Raw genomic sequence first — 20,300 nt, 5'->3', positions numbered from 1 at the left:
TTGTCCCAAGCCTAAGGACGTGCCACCCCAGCTGAAAACTCGCAGAAACCTGTCGCCTGTGTTCCGTTCCTTCCTGCAGTCCTGCCTGAAACGGAATGCGAAACGTCGATGGACGGCCAGGAAGCTGCTGAAGGTAAAGTGGCTGCAGGTGAAACAGCTGTCCAGGGATGGGCTTTGTCATCAGCTAAACTCAGAGGCATCAGGAGACTTCCTCTCCTACTAATCTCCACTCTTGGTGCTTTTCAAATGACAACTAAGTAGCATCCTAGAATAGTTTGGCTTGGAAGGGTCCTTTAAGTGGCATCTAGTCCAACCCCCCTGCAACGAGCAGGGACATCTTCAACTAGCCCGGGTTGCTCAGAGCCCTGTCCCACCTGACCAGGGATGGGGCATCCACTTCCTGTGCCAGTGTTTCAGCACCCTCATTCTAAACAATGACTTCCTTAGATGTAACCAGAATCTATCGTTTTCCACTTGAAAACCATGACCCTTTGTCCCATTGCAACCATGCCCTTTGAGAAAATGTGTCCCCTTGAAGGATTGAAAGGCCACAATAAGCTCTCCCTGGGACCTTCTCTTCTCCAGTGCCATCTGTCTTGGCCTTTCCTCAGAGGAAAGATGGAGGTCTAGATAGTTCCCTACGTCCTCCTGATGTGTATTGCTGGTAACCAGAGGAATCCCACTGGAGCCTGTGAGAAACTGCATTTGGAAAGTAATGGCTCCTTTTGTTCTTCTTTGGTTTTTCGGTGCAGCATCGGTTTTTAAAAAAATCCAAGAGTCTTGTCGAGATGGCTCCCTTGATTGAGGCAGCCAGGAGACCCAGAACAGCGGCACCAGAACCTCTGCTGGCTCCCTCTCTTTCTGGACAAGAGGGGAAAGAAGAGCAAGTAGAGAAGAAAGTTGTCAAAGCAAAGCCTGAAGGAGTGAAATCAGTAAGTGCCAGAGTACATTAGCACTGCTTTTGGTGTCAATCAGAGCTGCAAGTTCCTGAGCAGACAGCGCTTGCTTTCTGTGGCTGAAGAGTGTGAGGGCTCTAGCCCTGCCATGACATGGTGCTTCAGCCCAGCCACTGACACCTGGAAAAGGGGTTTTGAACTTCCAAGTTGAGTCAGAGTGTCCCTTGCAGGACACACAGCAATAACTGTGCCCTTGAGGGTAGTTGCCCCTCTGCACGACCTAGTTGAGAAAATGCATGAAAATTGAAGAGAAAACTGCCCAGGAACTCGTGTAAATCCAGTCTTTTCTTCTCGTCCATTCACTTTGTGAAGTGGGCAGCAAGAGACAGTTTAAGAGCCTGACTTGTGGCCAACAGCATCTTCCCAAGGGTTTGCATTTGAACTATGATCTCAGGGCATCTCTGCAAGCCACCTTTCTGACAGAAACTAATTCTTGCCACAGATCCTCAAGAGCTCTGCAATGGCAGGTGTTGCTGCAGCACCACAACCTAAAGAAGACTGCTTGCCCGACACTGAAATGCCAAGCACAAGCACTGGCAAAAGAGGCACTGGGAAAAAATGCACACAGAAAACAAACACTGGGAAGAAAAGCTCTGGGGAAACCAGCACAGGGAGAAAAAGCTCAGACCAGCCACAACTGATATCCTCACTAACAAGTATTTACCTCGCCGATCTCAGTACGTATCATGTATTTCACTTCTGGTAGAGCAGTCCATGGTATGCATGTCAACTTTAGCTGTACTAAAGGAACAGAGTGTTTGTGGAGCCATCTGTGCTTCAGAGCTGCCTCTGTTGCTCTTGTGATTGTTGTTGCCATCTGACTACAAAGGGCTCACAGCCCCGCACAGTGGGGCTGCCTTTCGGATCTGCTGCAAGGTGGTATCTCTGTTTCACACGAGCATCTTTCATGTTGTTTCTTTCAGAGGGCATTGTGAGTGAGGGGGACCCTGCGAAGAAATACACTGTACAGCAGATAATTGGCCAAGGGTAAGTCCAATCTCAGCTACTTCCACAAAACCATGGGCCAGGGATTTTGCTGGTGTCCTATCAAGCATGCAGTCGGGCAAGCTGCAAACATGGGCAGACACTGGGCTTACATCCTCCTGTCTGTCAGTCCTGATCAGTATTTAATAACTGTGGTCAGAAGGCATTGTCAAAGACAACTCAATGCTGGCAGTCTCTTGCCTGTAACAAGGAGCAGGACATGGAGTATGTCCTATGTTTTCTCCTGGCCACCCTGCATGGCAGAGGGCTGCTGGGCTGCTGGGCTGCTGGGCTGCTGCTGAAGCCGAGTGTTTTATAAACACTCTGGGCAGCAGAGCTCTGCTCTCTGGGCTGGTTTCTCACCCAGGGCCTAAACGCCTTCTCCTTTCTTGGCTGCTGCTCTGTTTCTAGGACTTTTGGAACTGTTTTCCGAGGAGTTGACATTGCCACAGGAGGACAGGTAAGGGCCAGCACCCCCGGCAGATTGTGCAGCTCTCGAGTGCTTTCCCCTCCGCTGGGAGCTGTGGCCACAGCTCTGGGTGGCCACGAGATCTTTGCTGCAGAGACTGTTCCTCTGAGGGCAGACAAGTGTCAGCCTGCAAGACACGGTTTGGACAGACCTTGTCCTTATTAAGTCCCCAAAAGAAGGCAAGGAGGGCAGGGGTATCTTTCAGAGAAGGACACCTTTGCTCAGACTTATTTACTGACTATGCTAATGCATCAGCTACTTGGTGGCTCCTTACCCAGCTGCAGTGCTGCACTTGGGAAGTGCACTTACACAGGAGTCTGCAAGGGATCTAAAGGCCCTGAGCGCTGCTCATAACCCCGGCCACATCCATAAAATACCCTAGAATGGGTTATTCCTTTTCAAAGCCAGAAAAGAACTGCAAATAGGAACTGGGTTAAAAACGTTCTTTAGAGTTGCAAAATCCAACTTCAACATGTTACAAAGTTCTGGGATTGTATTTTTTTTTTTTTTGGAAACCTCCATGACCTTTTAGGATGGGATTTCCTCCATTATGGATTGATTGTTTGGAGTTGATGGATTGTATGGATTGATTTGTCCAGAGTTTACAAGGCAAAATGTCTATAGCCATGTGTCCTGTAACTGGCACACAAGGGCGAGTGGAGGAATCGCCTCTTGTCCTGTCAGTTAAGAAGCTCTGGTGTCTAATCCCAGGCAGTTTGGCCCAGCCTGGCTCCATCATTCCAAAGACACCTGCTCCATGTGCGTTGTGGTCCTGTGCAACAGACTTCTCAAGTCTATGGCTTTCAATCTCCTTTTAGGTGGCCATCAAGAAGATTTTTCTTGGAGACCAAAAGCATCAAAGCGAAAAAGTTGTAAATGAAGTTACGGTCCTAAAGAGAATGAGACACCCCAATATCATTCGCTATATAGACAGGTGAGTGGTTCTGGGATTATCACATCATTGACATACTGCAAGCCAAGGGCTAAAAAGCCACTTTGGTCACTGGAAGAACATGGAGCTCTTCATTATTTCTCAACTCCTCCACCTGCAGTGGATGGGAGGTGCAGGGCACAGGTCTCTTAGCTCCTTCAGGGAGGAGCTTGCCTTGTGTCTGCCTTGGCCTTTTCTGGTATAGGTAGTTTGAAGCGTGTCTTCCAAAACCTCCATCTGCCATGTCTTCCTAAAGCCACAGCCCTTCAGTTCACTACCTCCCTGTTCTTTTGGGGTCTGGTTTTTTTCAAACTGATCATCTTTTCTTTGCCTTAGTGATACGTGCTGATAAACCCTCCTAGAAATTATTGCCCTTGGGGTTTTCCCTCTACTTTCTGTTGCTGTGGATGCCAGGAAGACTAGGCTCTTGTTTGCACAACCACACAATGTGCCAGGTTTTAAATGGTTTTCCCTGTTTCTGAATGCACTTTATGCAATGCTTTCCAAGGGGTTGACCAACATCTGCCCTCAGTGGTACACACTCTCCTCCCGTGGAGAAGTCTGTGTTGCCTGCTTCCTGGAGTTCAGGCTGGAAGGGATGAGTTAAGATGATGAAGCAACTGATGGCAATGTCCTGGTTCCAGATTTCTCTCTGCTGTCACTAAACTGCATTTTTGCCTTGCTTGCCATCTAAGACATCTCCTTTTTCACAGATGAGCCTTTCTCATTTAGCCTGCTCAGATTCTCTCTTCATTTACAAGTGACCTGGCAAGAAAACTCAACTGCAGTCTTTCCCATAAGGTCATTTAGCTGGGCCCATTCATCTCCATGCTGTGGGTTTCTTCTTTCAGCTACCTTTTCAATGAAGAACTCTGGCTGGTGACGGAATATGTGGAGGGATGCAACTTAGGCGATGTCATTTCGAAACAAGCTCTTGAGGAAGAGATGATAGCCTCTATCAGTTGGGAGGTAAGGGATGCTGCCCTTGCTTCTGACAGCTTGGACAGGATGGTTCTTTGCAAAAGGTGGTAAGAGCAGGTGTGATTTCCTGTTCAGAGCTTTGTTTCTGCGTTGCTGTTATGATGTGGAGAAGAAAAGAGCATCCAAGTGAACGGCCTGCCAGTCTCACTGCATTTCTTGTACTCTGTTATTATACTCCTATAATGTTGTTGTACTTTCCTTTCTAGTTTAATTTCATTTTATTTTATTTATTATTCCAAACTTTGCCACTTGAGGTATGTCTGCAATTGTTGTGTCACCTGGAAATTTGATCTTTTAGAGCCATTTCCTTTATTGTTGGAAAAAATCAGCCTAATTAATTTTTTTCTCTCATTTCTTTGTTTAATTTCAGTGCCTGAAAGCCCTGGACTTCCTTCATTCAAATCGAGTGATCCACAGAGACATCAAAAGTGACAATATTCTCCTAGGAATGGATGGATCTGTGAGATTGAGTAGGTGTTCTTGGTCAGGCACAGCGTTCCTGGGAGGCAGGGTCTGGGGTTGCCTTTGAGTGCCTGCCAGTTCCCCAAAAGTGGTGCTGGTGGGAGTGCCCAGCCCACTGCTGTAAGCTGAGAGCAGAGTTGCAATGTGCAGAGAGCTCTAGAGAGGATGAGGCTGTCAAGAGTGCCTTTGGTTTGGGTATGTCCCTTCCAGAGGAAACAGAGCACAGCCACTCTTCCAGCTAGATTCAACACTGTGCTCTCAGACTGAGAGTGGGGAATCCTTGTGCTTGCTTTCATAATTCAAGCCGGTTTTAACACTATTTCTGTTTTCTGCAGTTGATTTTGGCTTATGTGCTTGGCTGAAGCCCCAGCGAAAGACATGGAGGTCATTTTTTGCAGCTCCTTTCTATATGGCATCAGAAATGTTGAGAAGAGACAGATATGATGCCAAAGTGGACATCTGGGCCCTTGGGATCACAGCACTAGAAATGGTGGATGGTCCTACACGGGTAAGGTGCAAATACTGTCAGAGAGCCCTGCCTTTCTCCCCTGAGCCATATCTTTCTCCCACTCACATCAGCTTGAACTAGTCCCACCAAGGCCCACGTCTAAAAGTGTCCTGGAGCACATCTGCTCACAGGAGAAGCGACATGTGCCAGTGCAGAAATGGGCCGTTTTGGCCTCCCACAATGCTTGAATTCCTCCTGTGCTCTTTGAACTCCCTTGGAGCTGGATCTCCCAATGGCAGGAGTTTTTCAGCAGCAGGATTCTCCCGTTGGAGAATTACTGTGAAAAGCATTTCAAGGGGATCTGCAGGCCAGAAGTCTTTTCAAACTGGGACCAGTGCCCACTGCTTACCTGAGCCTTTCAGGGCAGGTCACTGCTTCTAGTACTGCCACAAGTATGTATTAGCCAGTAAGTTTCTAAAAGTAGGTTCTAGCACAGCTCCTTGTAGTAAGCCAATGTATTTTCAAGTTTGCAGTTGTAGATGCTAATTCCCTAAAATGAAATGACCCGCTCTTACACCAAAGGAGTGTGCAATAGGCCAGGAAGGTATACTGGGATAAAACCCCATGACTAAGAGCTGAAACCAAGTTAAATGCTGCACAGTTAATTCCTGAGGAAGGCAACAATTATGGAAAATGTCAGTCTTCCAGTCTTTCTGAAAAAGGTCCCTGACTTTTCATGCAAGACTTCTTTTGGATTGCATTTGCCTTGCAGAAGGCAGCAAAAAGAGATGAAGGCAATTAGCAGGACTGGTCTGGATGCTGAAAATTCTCTGCTTCCTTAAGCTCAAATGTTGATCAGGGCTCCTGGAGAAGCTCCAGGTCAAGTCTCAGAAAGCAAGGACTGGCCTGTGCTGGAGCTCTTCCCCTCAGGGAGGGATGGTTAATGGCTGTCTTGTGTTTCCTTTGTCCCAGCCTAAGGATGTGCCACCGGAGCTGGAGACTCCCAGAAACCTGTCGCCTGTGTTCCGTTCCTTCCTGCAGTCCTGCCTGAAACGGAATGCGAAGCGTCGATGGACGGCCAAGAAGCTGCTGAAGGTAAAGTGGCTGCAGGTGAAACAGCTGTCCAGGGATGGGCTTTGTCATCAGCTAAACTCAGAGGCATCAGGAGGCTTCCTCTCCTACTAATCTCCACTCTTGGTGCTTTTCAAATGACAACTAAGTAGCATCCTAGAATAATTTGGCTTGGAAGGGTCCTATAAGTGGCATCTAGTCCAACCCCCCAGCAATGAGCAGGCACATCTTCAACTAGCCCGGGTTGCTCAGAGCCCTGTCCCACCTGACCAGGGATGGGGCATCCACTTCCTGTGCCAGTGTTTCAGCACCCTCATTCTAAACAATGACTTCCTTAGATGTAACCAGAATCTGTCCTCTTCCACTTGAAAACCATGACCCTTTGTCCCATTGCAACAGGCCCTGCAAAAAGATGTGTCCCCTTGAAGGACTGAAATGCCACAATAAGCTCTCCCTGGGACCTTCTCTTCTCCAGTGCTATCTCTCGTGGCCTTTCCTCCAAGGAAAGTTGTTCCACCATCTGGTCCTGTCTGTGGCCCTGGCTTGTACTTTGGGAGGACACTTGGTTGTACCTGGTGGCAAAAGACCTGGAGTAGAATAATAGAAGGTCCAGAGGCTGAAATGGTGTTGGTGGAGGGGGACCCAAGGAAGCAGTCCCAGCCAAGTGGTCAGAGTATTAATGGCCTGGGAGAAGGAAGGGGCTGTGGGGAGCTCACTGTGAGCCTCAGAGGGGGTCCAGCTTGTTCCTCCTGCCCCACTCTTTGAGGTTTCTGCCACCCAAGGAGGGACAGCTGAGCGGGCCTTGTCCCAGCCCCATTTGCTGCCTGGCACATTCAAGCAGGCCAGAAGTGCTCCAGGGTTCTGGCAGGTTTTGTGGCAGAGAGAGGGAGCTGCAGAAGGTGCCACTGGGCTGTCCCTGCTGGGAAGGAAGGTGGCAGCCAGCACAGGGAGGGGCAGGGCTGGAATGCACACACTGCTCTCCCTGCAAGCCAGAGCTGAGTCCATCAGCGCTCTGCCCCTTGTGTCCCTGCTCTTGTCTGGGTGCTGAGAACCTCCACCTCAGTGCTCTTCAGAACAACACACAGGCCTGCATCCTCCTGGGGTTGACCTTGCTTAGAGGTACGGGAATTTCCCGAGGAGGGGCTTATGCTCCTCATCAGTTTTCACACCTAAAATAGCCCAAGTCTTTAGAGAAGAGGAACCTAAGGGAGTCCTTTGAGTTTTCTGAAATGGAAAAGGCCCGAGACAGCAAGTGGCATTCCCGAGCACTGGCAAGGCAAACCTCCTTGCTGCAGACACCTTGAGAAATTGAATAATGGCCTTATGGGCCATGTTTCCTGTGATAGCAAGGTCCTGGACATGAAGTTGGAGGTGTAGATGGTGCCCTCAGTCCTCCTGATGTGTATTGCTGGTAACCAGAGGAATCCCACTGGAGCCTGTGAGAATCTGTGTTTGGAAAGTAATGGCTCTATTGGTTTTTCTTTCGTTTTGGGTGCAGCATCCGTTTTTAAAGAAATCCAAGAGTCTTGATGAGATGGCTCCTCTGATTGATGCAGCCAGGAGATCCACAACACAGGCACCAGAACCTCTGCTGGGTCCCTCTCTTTCTGGACAAGAGGGGAAAGAAGAGCAAGCAGAGAAAGAAGTTGTCAAAGCAAAGCCTGAAGGAATGAAATCAGTAAGTGCCAGTTTTGGTTAGCACTGCCTTTGGTGTCATTCAGAGCTGCAAGTTCCTGAGCAGACAGTGTTTGCCATGCATGGCTGAAGATTGTGAGGGCTCTAGCCCTGCCATGACATGGTGCTTCAGCCCAGCCACTGACACCTGGAAAAGGGGTTTTGAACTTCCAAATTGAGTCAGGGTCCCTTGCAGGAGACAGGAGAAACTGTCCCTTGGGGATACCTGCCCCTCTGCACAGTTCAAAAATGCATAAAAATTGAAGAGAAAACTGCCCAGGAACTCGTGTAAATCCAGTCTTTTCTTCTCGTCCATTCACTTTGTGAAGTGGCCAGCAAGAGACAGTTTAAGAGCCCAACTGGTGGCCAACAGCATCTTCCCAAGGGTTTGCATTTGAACTATGATCTCAGGGCATCTCTGCAAGCCACCTTTCTCACAGAAACTAATTCTTGCCACAGATCCTCAAGAGCTCTGCAATGGCAGGCACTGCTGCAGCACCACAACCTTAAGAAGTCTCCTTTCCCAACACTGATATGCCTCCACTCGCAAAGGAGGCAGAGTAAAGAAGGACTTGGAAAACAGCCAACGTATGTGTGGAGGAACAAGAAACAGAATGGCAGCGTTTCCGAGCTTGGAGAGACCTGAATGGTGCTTGAGGAAAACACCAACTTATGGACTTCCATGTTTTTACCCAGTTCTGAAGCCAGTTTAATGTACCCACACATATACCTCTGTATCAATCCCCTTGACTTGTACTACCCCAGACATGTCTGAACTTGTCCCCAGTTATTCCCACCAAAAGTTGTTTTCTCCCTTACTCTCCCCTGCTTTCCCGCTCATCCCACACTGATTGGCCAGAAAATGCCGCAGTGCGGAGTGAGCTCCCATTGGCCCCAGATACCTGACTCCTCCCAAGTTCCTCCCTCCTTCTCCCTACTCCCCAATCCTGGGGCACCCTGAGATGTCCGTCCCATGCTCCGCCCCGGTTATCGGACCTCCCTCACCTGAACCCTACATAAGTCCTCCTTCCTCCTAATAAAGTAGCCATTGCATCCCTTCCTTCTATGTTGGTGGAGTCTTCTGTGCACTGTCGTGTCCCTGTTTCCTTCCCCACCCGGGCCGTGGCACATATCTACTCTGATCTTTGCAGCCACTTCATTATTAAATTAACTTTTGTTGTTATTCATAGCTGGGAAGTCCCATTGATGGGGGTTTTGGCATGGTTTGGAATTGGGGAAGGGCTTCTTTCATTCATCGGCTCCAGACCACATTGCCTTTGGAATACATCCCACTGGCCTGCGTTTGCCCAGTCGCAGTACTTCTATATGGGGAAGAAAGTGCAATTGCAAGTCCAGCCACAACCAGATGGAGAGTGGGGCAGATAAATCACCCCACCGGGTACAGGTATTCAACTGGGACCGTAGAGTGTTCGAGTTCTTGACAATTGGGTTTGTATGACTACTTGCAATCTCTGTGCCTGGATGAGAGTCTTCCTCAGCTGAAAAAGCAGAAGGTCAGCCCGTGTGCTCCGAAAGGGCACGTCTGATGTGAGGCTTTCAGAGCAGCAGTGTGAGGGGCTGAGCCCCCGCAGAGCCCGGGCAGAGCGCAGAGCAGCCTCAGCATGCGCAGAGCCAGGCTGGAAGAAGCCCAGCCCAGGGTGCTTGCATCTTTCTGGGACCAGACTAATCTTCCGGACTCAGAGACAAACTGGGTGTGGGCTGCTCCAGAGGGGAATCGTGGCCAGGCATGGAAATGCACGGACTGATGGGATTTGCCACCTTGGGTCTGCGCAGGACTCGAGAAGGGCAAAAGAGAGCAGAGTGATGGAGTCGTTTCTGGCGATGCCTCCTGACCTCTTGGTTGCCTCGTAGCTCCTGGGAAAGGTCGGGAGTGTCTGTGCCACTCTGGACAGAGGGGGAGGGAGCTGGGCTGTTCCACAGGCTTGTGCTCAGGTCAGTGTCCTTTAGGCATCCCAGTTCTGCCCGGGGAACTGAATCTGACACAGAGGGTGACAGCCTTCCCTGGGAGAGGCCCCACAAAATGACAGATCCTCATGGCTTGGAGGCTCCCCATGAAATGGCACAACTGACATCATGGAGATTACTAAATGTGGGAGCATTATATGGGGGGTGTGCAAATTTAGAAAATATATAGACACACAAGGTACTGTAGAATTATGACCGTTGTATATAGATAGTGTGTTACAGTGCTATGGGCATACCTGGACTCTGTACTGTCTAGGGCACTTGCACAACACCCCATAACTCTCCTGCAGTGTCCGTGCAACGCTCTCAGTCAGGCACCAAGGGCCTCAGCTTGCGGTGCAGTTCGTAGCGTGCTCGTCGCAGAGGAGTCCTCGGACTGAGGATTTCTCAGCGGAGAGCTTGTGAACGGGCGTCCAAGAAGAGTTTCTGGATCGAGGAGCTCTCAGTGGAGATCCTGCAAACTAGAGAGCGGTTTTCTTTTCCCTCCCCCAAGGGGCTGTGCCCCTTGGACTGCAGCACAGCTTTGCTAAAGTGTTTTGGCAAATCTGTGCTGCAGTTCATGAGTTTGTGCTCTTTTCATCAAATTTTTATTTTTCTCCAGACAGGCCCTGCCAGGTGATGGATTTCCCGAGAGGTGAGTAGTGTTTGTTCCTGGGGGCAGCATACCTGGCTTTGGCATGGCTGTGTTCTTTAAACTCTTCCTTAGGCACTGAGATGATTTAGAAACAAAACTGCCCTTAAGATGCCCTTAGTTTGGTAGAACTCCTGTCAACAGCTTTGTCTGAAAAGGGGGGGGTCTGTGTGTGGACAGCATTTGGAATGGAACTTGAGGGGGTTCTGTGCCCTCCACTGGATAGCCTGTGGAGTCTGTTTTTCTGGGGAACTATTTTCAGCAAGCTAAAGAGAACTGATGCTTGGCATTTATTAAAAGAAAAACCAAAAACCAACAGAACAGAAAAAGGAAAAAAAAGAAGAGGAAACTTCTTTAGCTCTTCAGCTAAAGCTGCTTTAGCTCTTGGGCAGAACAGAAGCATTGACTGTTAATGGACAATTTACATTTGCTTGATGGAGTTTCTATTTGTTTTATTTCCTGGGAAAACAGCATAAAAAATAGACAGGAAACTGTAGAAGAAGATGAATGTGATGTTTTGTCCTCTTCTCTTGCTTGCTGTGCAAAAGAACTGTTGATCCTGGAGAGATGTTGTGAAAGAAAAATGCTCTTTATTTGGGTTGCCTTGTGTGATGGGATTCCCCACAAGAGGCAGTTTTCTGACAGCATCTGCTTCATTTTGCCTTGCCCATTGCAGACGGAATCACCAGTGGATATGGAGGTGGACAGAGAGCAGCCCGTCCTTCTGTGAGTGGAAAAGGAAGCTTTGACGTTCCTAGTTTTAAGAATCATGGAGCGAGCTGTGAGCTTGGCCTGTTACAACAGAGTGCCAGCCTGAGAGGCTGAAAGCAAGTCCATGAAAGAAAGTCCATGTCAGTGCCTTTGCAGCAGCAGCAGCAGCAGCCAAGGGATCCCTGGCTGTTTTCTCATTTTCTGTTCAAGAGCTTTTAAACAGAGGAAGGTCTGGGTTTGCAGGCAGAAGACTGTTTGCTGCTTTTAGCCGTGGTGGGACATCTAAGTCAGAGCAATATGCAGCACTGTCTAACTAGTTGGTAAAGAGAGCAAATTTGGGACAATGGGATGTAATGCCCTGCCACTGAGAGGCAGCTGGGACTGTGGAGGGGCTTCAACTCCCCTAATTTGCTGGAGAGTTAAATTGGCCTGGGACATGCGCACTGTAGAACTGAGGCCCGTAGGACCAAGTGCATGTCTAGGCTGGTTTCTAATGTGTAAGCAGATTAAGGTGGTGTGAAACTATCCAACCTTGCAAGGGACAGAATGGTGACTGTCCCTGACTCTACTGACTGTCTCCAGGACACAACAGCGACACCAGAACCTCTGCTGGCTCCCTCTGACTCTGGACAGCAGAATGAAGAGGAAGAAGTAGAGAAGGAACCTGTGGCTGTGGGAGAAGTAATGCCTGAAGGAATGGAAGTTTTGGTACGCACTGCCTTTGGTGTCATTCAGAGCTGCAAGTTCCTATTGTTTTAACAATATTTGTTTTGTCCTAATGTTGATCAGGGCTCCTGGAGAAGCCCCAGGTCAAGTCTCAGAAAGCAAGGACTGGCCTGTGCTGGAGCTCTTCCCCTCAGGGAGGGATGGTTAATGGCTGTCTTGTGTTTCCTTTGTCTCAAGCCTAAGGACGTGCCACCCAAGCTGGAGACTCCCAGAAATCCGCCTCCTGTGTTCCGTTCCTTCCTGCAGTCCTGCCTGTACGGGAATGTGAGGCCCCGATGGCCTACCAGGCTGCTTCTGCAGGTACAGTGGCTGCAGGTGAAACAGCTGTCCAGGGATGGGCTTTGTCATCAGCTAAACTCAGAGGCATCAGGAAGCCTCCTCTCCTACTAATCCCCAGTCTTGGTGCTTTTCAAATGACAACTAAGTAGCATCCTAGAATAGTTTAGCTTGGAAGGGACCTTTAGGTGGCATCTAGTTCAAACCCCCTGCAACGAGCAGGGACATCTTCAACTGGACTGGGAATGGAATCAGTAAGTACCAGAGTACATTAGCACTGCCTTTGGTGTCATTCAGAACTGCAAGTTCCTGAGCAGACAGCACTCGCTCTTTGGGACTGAAGATTGTGAGGGCTCTAGCCCTGCCATGACATGGTGCTTCAGCCCAGCTACTGACACCTGGAAAAGGGGTTTTGAACTTCCAAGTTGAGTCAGTGTCCCTTGCAGGAGGCACAGCAATAACTGTGCCCTGGACTACCTGCTCCTCTGAACAACCTTGCTCAGAAAATCTATGTAAATTGAACAAGAAAGTGGTCTTGTGTCAAATGACCCTTCTGTTATTGTGTGTAACTATCCAACCTTGCAAGGGACAGAATGGTCACTCTCCCTGACTCTTCTGACTGTCCCCAGGGCACAAACCCGACACCAGAACCTCTGCTGGCTCCCTCTCTTTCTGGACGAGAGGGTAAAGAAGAGCAAGTGGACAATGAACCCGTGGCTGTTGTTGGAGCCGCAGAGCCTGAAGAAATTATATCAGTAAGTGCCAGACTACATTAGCATTGTCTTTGGTGTAATTTAGAACCTGTGATCAGACCAAGCTTGCTTTTCATGGCTGAAGAGTGTGGGGGCTGGAGCCCTGCCATGACATGTTGCTTCAGCCCAGCCCCTGACACCTGGAAAAGGGGATTTTGACCCTTCCTTTTAGTCTTTAGATTGCTGTGCAGGATTCCTCGGAGACAGGAGAAGCTGTCCCCTGGATGTACCTGCCCCTCCACAGGGCCTATTTCAGAAAAACCATGAACAATGAACAAGGGATTGGTCTGGTGTCAAATGACCATTTTGTTATTGTGTGTAACTATCCAACTTTGCAAGGGACAGAATGGTGACTGTCCCTGACTCTAGTGACTGTCCCCAGGACACAACAGTGGCAACACAACCTCCGCTGGCTCCCTCTTACTCTGGACAGGAAAATGAAGAGGAAGAAGTGGAGAAGGAACCTGTGGCTGTTGGAGAAGTAATGCCTGAAGGAATGAAATCAATAAGTGCCAGCTTCGGTTAGCGCTGCCTTTGGTGTCATTAAGAGCTGCAACTTCCTATTTTTTTAACAATATTTGTTTTGTCCTAATGTTGATCAGGGCTCCTGGAGAAGCCCCAGGTCAACTCTCAGAAAGCAAAGACTGGCCTGTGCTGGGGCTCTTCCCCTCGGGGAGGGATGTTAATGGCTGTCTTGTGTTTCCTTTGTCCCAAGCCTAAGGATGTGCCACCCGACCTGGAGACTCCCAGAAATCCGCCTCCTGTGTTCCGTTCCTTCCTGCAGTCCTGCCTGAACTGGAATGTGAGGCCCCAATGGCCTACCAGGCAGCTTCTGCAGGTAAAGTGGCTGCAGGTGAAACAGCTGTCCAGGGATGGGCTTTGTCATCAGCTAAACTCAGAGGCATCAGGAGGCTTCCTCTCCTACTAATCTCCACTCTTGGTGCTTTTCAAATGACAACTAAGTAGCATCCTAGAACAATTTGGCTTGGAAGGGTCCTTTAAGTGGCATCTAGTTCAACCCCCCTGCAACGAGCAGGGACATCTTCAACTAGCCCGGGTTGCTCAGAGCCCTGTCCCACCTGACCAGGGATGGGTTATGCACTTCCTGTGCCAGTGTTTCAGCACCCTCATTCTAAACAATGACTTCCTTAGATGTAACCAGAATCTATCCTCTTCCACTTGAAAACCATGACCCTTTGTCCCATTGCAACAGGCCCTTTGAAAAAATGTGTCCCCTTGAAGGACTGAAAGGCCACAATAAGCTCTCCATGGGACCTTCTCTTCTCCAGTGCCATCTCTCGTGGCCTTTCCTCCAAGGAAAAGTCTTCCACCTTCTGGTCCTGTCTGTGGCCCTGGCTTGTACTTTGGGAGGACACTTGGTTGTACCTGGTGGCAAAAGACCTGGAGTAGAATAATAGCAGGTCCAGAGGCTGAAATGGTATTGGTGGAGGGGGACCCAAGGAAGCAGTCCCAGCCAAGTGGTCAGAGTATTAATGGCCTGGGAGAAGGAAGGGGCTGTGGGGAGCTCACTGCGAGCCTCAGAGGGGGTCCAGCTTGTCCCTCCTGCCCCACTCTTTGAGGTTTCTGCCACCCAAGGAGGGACAGCTGAGCGGGCCTTGTCCCAGCCCCATTTGCTGCCTGGCACATTCAAGCAGGCCAGAAGTGCTCCAGGGTTCTGGCAGGTTTTGTGGCAGAGAGAGGGAGCTGCAGAAGGTGCCACTGGGCTGTCCCTGCTGGGAAGGAAGGTGGCAGCCAGCACAGGGAGGGGCAGGGCTGGAATGCACACACTGCTCTCCCTGCAAGCCAGAGCTGAGTCCATCAGCGCTCTGCCCCTTGTGTCCCTGCTCTTGTCTGGGTGCTGAGAACCTCCACCTCAGTGCTCTTCAGAACAACACACAGGCCTGCATCCTCCTGGGGTTGACCTTTCTTAGAGGTACGGGAATTTCCCGAGGAGGGGCTTATGCTCCTCATCAGTTTTCACACCTAAAATAGCCCAAGTCTTTAGAGAAGAGGAACCTAAGGGAGTCCTTTGAGTTTTCTGAAATGGAAAAGGCCCGAGACAGCAAGTGGCATTCCCGAGCACTGGCAAGGCAAACCTCCTTGCTGCAGACACCTTGAGAAATTGAATAATGGCCTTATGGGCCATGTTTACCTGTGATAGCAAGGTCCTGGACATGAAGTTGGAGGTGTAGATGGTGCCCTCAGTCCTCCTGATGTGTATTGCTGGTAACCAGAGGGATCCTGCTGGAACCTGTGGGAAACTGCATTTGGAAAGTAATGGCTCCTTTCTTTCTTTGTTTTTTCCTTTGGGCAGCATCCATTTTTAGAAAAATCCGGTAGTCTCAATAACATGAGGCCTCTGCTCAATGCAGTCAGGAGATTCCTTACAGAGAGGTTCACAACACCATCAACAGAACCTCTGCTGGCTCCCTCTGTTTCTGGACAAGAGAGTAAGGAAGAGCAAGCAGAGAAGGAAAACGTCAAAGCAAAGCCTGAAGGAATGAAATCAGTAAGTGCCAGTTTTGGTTAGCACTGCCTTTGGTGTCATTCAGAGCTGCAAGTTCCTGAGCAGCCAGTGCTTGCCATGCATGGCTGAAGATTGTGAGGGCTCTAGCCCTGCCATGACATGATGCTTCAGCCCAGCCACTGACACCTGGAAAAGGGGTTTTGAACTTCCAAGTTGAGTCAGAGTGTCCCTTGCAGGACACACAGCAATAACTGTGCCCTAGAGGGTAGTTGCCCCTCTGAACGGCCCAGTTGAGAAAATGCATGAAAATTGAAGAGAAAACTGCCCAGGAACTCGTGTAAATCCAGTCTTTTCTTCTCGTCCATTCACTTTGTGAAGTGGGCAGCAAGAGACAGTTTAAGAGCCCGACTTGTGGCCAAGTCTTCTGAAGGGTTTGCATTTGACTAGGATCTCAGGGCACCTCTGCAAGCCACCTTTCTGACATAAACTAATTCTTGCCACAGATCCTCAAGAGCTCTGCAATGGCAGCTGTTGCTGCAGCACCACAACCTGAAGAAGTCACCTTTGCCAACACTGAAATGCCAAGCACAAGCACCGGGAAAGGAGACACTCGGAAGAAGAGCATTCCAAAGAAAATCACGGACCAGCCGCCAAAGCTGTCCCCACTAACACGACTTTTCCTTGCTGAACTCAGTACGTATCATGTATTTCCTGGCTGGTACAGCAGTCCATGGTATGCATGTCAGCTTTAGTTCTACTAAAGGAAGAGAGGAAGCAACAGAGCACTGTGGCTGTTCCTTCTGCTGAATCACACGGAGTGTTTCTCTCCAAGAAAATAAGGGCTCTGTTGCACCAGCTCTCCTTAATGTTTGTAGACAACAAACTCTTGCATTGGTGCCTGTTTTTTTCTGATTTTTGTCTCCTCTGAGCATTCCTTCATGGACTTGGTTTCCTGTCAAGGTAAACCCTCAAAAGACTGTGGAAAATCAGTCTTTGTGGAGCCACCTGTGCTTCGGAGCTGCCTCTGCTGTTGTGGTTATTGTTGTTGTTGTTGTTGTTGTTACCAGCTGACTACAAAGGGCTCACAGCCCCACACAGTGGGGCTGCCTTTCGGATCTGCTGGAAGGTGGTATCTCTGTTTCACACGAGCATCTTTCATGTTGTTTCTTTCAGAGCAGTATGTGAGTGAGGGGAACCCTATGAAGAAATACACTGTACAGCAGTTAGGGAACAGGGTTAGGGAACAGGGTTTGCGCATAGCTTCCAGTCTCTCTTTTAATGTTGGGGTTAGGGGACAGTGCTCTATAGAAGCAGAGTACATACTGGACGGCGGTGGGTATTCTGCCAGACACGCAACAGAACAGCAACAGCAAAAGCAGAGACCCAAGAGAAAAAGCAAAAGATTCTGACAGCGGTGGGCAGTGAATCGGGCTTATAGCCTGAGAGGGGCTTATTGGGCACCGCTGCGTGTCCGGAATGGGCTAAAACCGCGATTGTTAGATCGTGCATTGAGACAAATTCTCCCTAACCCTAACCCTTACCCATACCCCTAACCCTAACCCTAACCCTAACCCTAACCCTAACCCTAACCCTAACCTTAGTAGCTTGCAGTCTCTTTTTTAAGGTGAGGGGTAGGGAAAAGGGTTTGCGCATAGCTTGCAGGTTTTTTTTAGGGTTAGGGAACCGGGTTTGCGCATAGCTTGCAGTCTCTTTTTTAGGGTTAGTGTTGGGGAAAAGGGTTTGCGCATGGCTTGAAGTTACTGTGTGGACCAATCAGCACTGACTCCGCCCAGTAGGCAAAGCCAGTGACACGGACCAATCAGCACTGGCTCCACCTCTTGACTCCACCCAGTGGGCGGGGCCAGTGCTCTATAGAAGCAGAGTACATACCAGACGGCGGTGGGTATTCTACCAGACACGCAACAGAACAGCAACAGCAAAAGCAGAGACCCAAGAGAAAAAGCAAAAGATTCTGACAGCGGTGGGTACTGAATCAGGCCTATAGCCCGAGAGGGGTTTACTGGGCACCACTGCGTTCCTGGAATGGGGTAAACCCACGATAGTTAGATCGCGCATTGAGACAGATTCTGACTAACCCTAACCCTAACCCCAACCCTAACCCCTAACCCTTACCCTAACCCCAACCCTAACCCTAACCCTAACCCTAGTAGCTTGCAGTCTCTTTTTTAAAGTTAGGGTTAGGGAACTGGTTTTGTGCATAGCTTGCAGTCTCTTTTTTAAGGTTAAGGTTAGGGAACAGGGTTTGCACATAGCTTGCATTCGCTTTTTTAGGATTAGGGTCAGGGAATCGGGTTTGCGCATAGCTTGCAGTCTCTTTTTTAAGGTTAGGTTCAGAGAAAAGGGTTTGCGTATAGCTTGCAGTCTCTTTTTTAAGGTTAGGGTTAGGGAAAAAGGTTTGCGCATAGCTTGCATAGAATGTCATGCCTGGCATATAAACTGAGGAGCACTTGCCTAAAGAGGCCAATGATGCTCATGGACAGTCTGGGCATTCCCCATCCTCACCTTCCCTGTCACCCTCTTCTGCAGAGCCTCTATCCCTCCCCTGCAGCACCCAAGGTGAGCAGGGTGTCCCACCACACCTCATTTCATCCACAAACCATCACAGGGCTGGGAGGCTCCAGCTGTTGCTGCCTGTTCTCCGGCTTCTCCTGCTTATGCACTTTTGGCTGTAGCCTCTCAGCCATATCACCAGGGCTGAGCGCAGACTCGTTTCAGGCCAACATGGACAAAGGGACCCAGGACCCTGCTCTGCCTCACGCACCGTAGTGTTTGACAGATGTTCAGGCAACATGAAATGAGGCGCCCACAGACTTCCCTTCATCTCTAAGGCCAGAGAAACATGGCTGGGCAATGGCACCTTCTCCAGGGAGGTGTTTGGTGACTGCAGAAAACCAGAAGAACTGTGGGTGTTGAAAGAGAAACTCCAGGAAGGACAACCCCACTTCCACCCCCCACAGCACATGGGGTTTACAGACATCCCTGCAGCCCCCACCGGCTTTGTCCCTGTCCCCAGGAACCTGCCCTGTGCCAACCCCTGGGCTCGTCTGCACCACTTCTGGTGGGGAATTGCCAGTGCTTGGCTTGGAAGGGCAACACATCCCCACAAGCTCTGGCCATGCCAACATGTCCACACCCAGCCCTTTCACCAGTCCCAGCCCTTCCTACACCCATCAGAAATGTGTTCTGGATGCCTTGAGCCAAAAGGATCTCTGTGACTTGCACAAATATTGACAATGTCTGATGGATAAATCCTTATCAAATCTATTCCCTGTATTGTACATGGACACGTGAGCACCTCGAGTGAAGACATCTCTGTGAGAAAATTCTCTTCTATCAATTTATAGAAACGGCAAAAAAACTTTCGCAGGACAAGGAAACTTACAGAAAAGGATCCTTTATTTGCAGCGCTGGGTGCAGTCCCAAGCCGCCCGCCTGGAAAAGCACACCCCTCCCCGAGCCCGTGTCTTTCTTATACTCTTCAGTTACCCAATATCTTGAATATTCAGCAGGTAACAAGTATTTTACCTTAAAAGGGTACTTTTCAAACTGGCGGGTGGGTGTCACCCTCCCACCTGATTGGCTCCTCACTTGATTGGTCCCACCTGATTGGATCAGGGCATACCCCCTGTACAGTTTGATTGATTGGTGACGTACCCCTCTGTACATGTACAGGGGTAAAAGACACGTGGCTGATATTGTATCCTACCTCGGCCGCAATATTCCCTTGGTGTACAGCCCTGACGGGGCCTTTCACCTTACAATCTTCGCGGGACGCCTGAAATAAAATTAAATGGGAGGTAAGAAGGAAGTCCCAACACCCCGTTTCCTACTTACATAACTTTACTTATAATAAAACCAGATTATTTTATTTCTCATAATCCCCCCTTTTTGTCTTTATTCATGGTTTTATTATAAGTCTCTTGTTTTGTTGATTGTCTTTTAGGTTTTCCGTGTTCGTTCCCACTCAGTTAGTATATCTTGTGCCTTATTCATCTCTTTCGTTTGCTTGGCAAGTTCCCACTCCAGCAGTGCTTTCCGTGCTTTCTCCATGCCTTTCGTCTGTCTGGGGGTTGGTCGCAAGATCATGATTTTCTGGATTTCTGGGTCTCTAGCTGTAGTGGTTTTCGGGTCCATTGGCATGGCAGTTAATTGCATCCCTTGGACAACACTAGAAATTAATCTCATAAAACATGGGATTAGACAGGGTATGAACAACAGTCCAGAGACAGCACATAATAAAAAGAATCCCACTTTTTTCCACCATACCCCCCCAAAGAATTTAGCCCACCATTCTCCATCAACTATGGAGTTCCATTTTTGAACAGGGACATGGGTGATTTTTCGGATGTTGGAGGCTATTTCCATGACAGCTTCATAGTTATCATCAATTTGTAAGCAGCAGTCTGAGGTGTTGAATTTCCCACAGACTCCTCCTTCCTCTGCCAAAAGGTAGTCTAGGGCCAATCTGTTTTGGTATATGGCTGCTCTACTTTGGCGCTGTTGTTCAGCTATTAGTTCCAATCCCTTTGCGGTTTGATTTATAACTATTTCTACTACAGCTTGGAGTCGTATAATTCGGTTGAGCATATAAATGGGTGTACGGTAACCCCATGTACCATCTTGTGCCCATGTGGCTGGTCCATAATACTCAATAATTCTCTCAGGAGGCCATTCTTCCTCCCCCCATTTTTGGGTTCCCCCTATTGAGTGTTCTTTGATCCCAATGTAAGGTGTTCTCCCTTTTACTTCTCTTT

The 20,300-nt window shown here is 49.2% G+C and overlaps 1 protein-coding gene across 1 annotated transcript in view; it reads left to right on the top strand.

The window, feature by feature from the left end:
- LOC127471468 (uncharacterized) overlaps positions 1–20,300 on the top strand; it is a 185,287-nt gene that overhangs the window by 156,216 nt on the left and 8,771 nt on the right. The window contains exons 87-91 of the mRNA XM_051788394.1: positions 11,887–12,012; positions 12,208–12,345; positions 15,373–15,567; positions 16,029–16,218; positions 16,699–16,760. Coding sequence (XP_051644354.1) covers positions 11,887–12,012; positions 12,208–12,345; positions 15,373–15,567; positions 16,029–16,218; positions 16,699–16,760 — 711 coding nt within the window. The remainder of the gene's footprint in view (positions 1–11,886; positions 12,013–12,207; positions 12,346–15,372; positions 15,568–16,028; positions 16,219–16,698; positions 16,761–20,300) is intronic.

Source organism: Manacus candei, unplaced genomic scaffold (assembly GCF_025592945.1).
Source record: "Manacus candei isolate 608988 ecotype Guabito, Panama unplaced genomic scaffold, ASM2559294v1 h1tg000003l, whole genome shotgun sequence".
Lineage (NCBI taxonomy): Eukaryota > Metazoa > Chordata > Aves > Passeriformes > Pipridae > Manacus > Manacus candei.
Note: the sequence above shows the minus strand (reverse complement) of the source record. Positions and strands in the feature narration are given on the sequence as shown.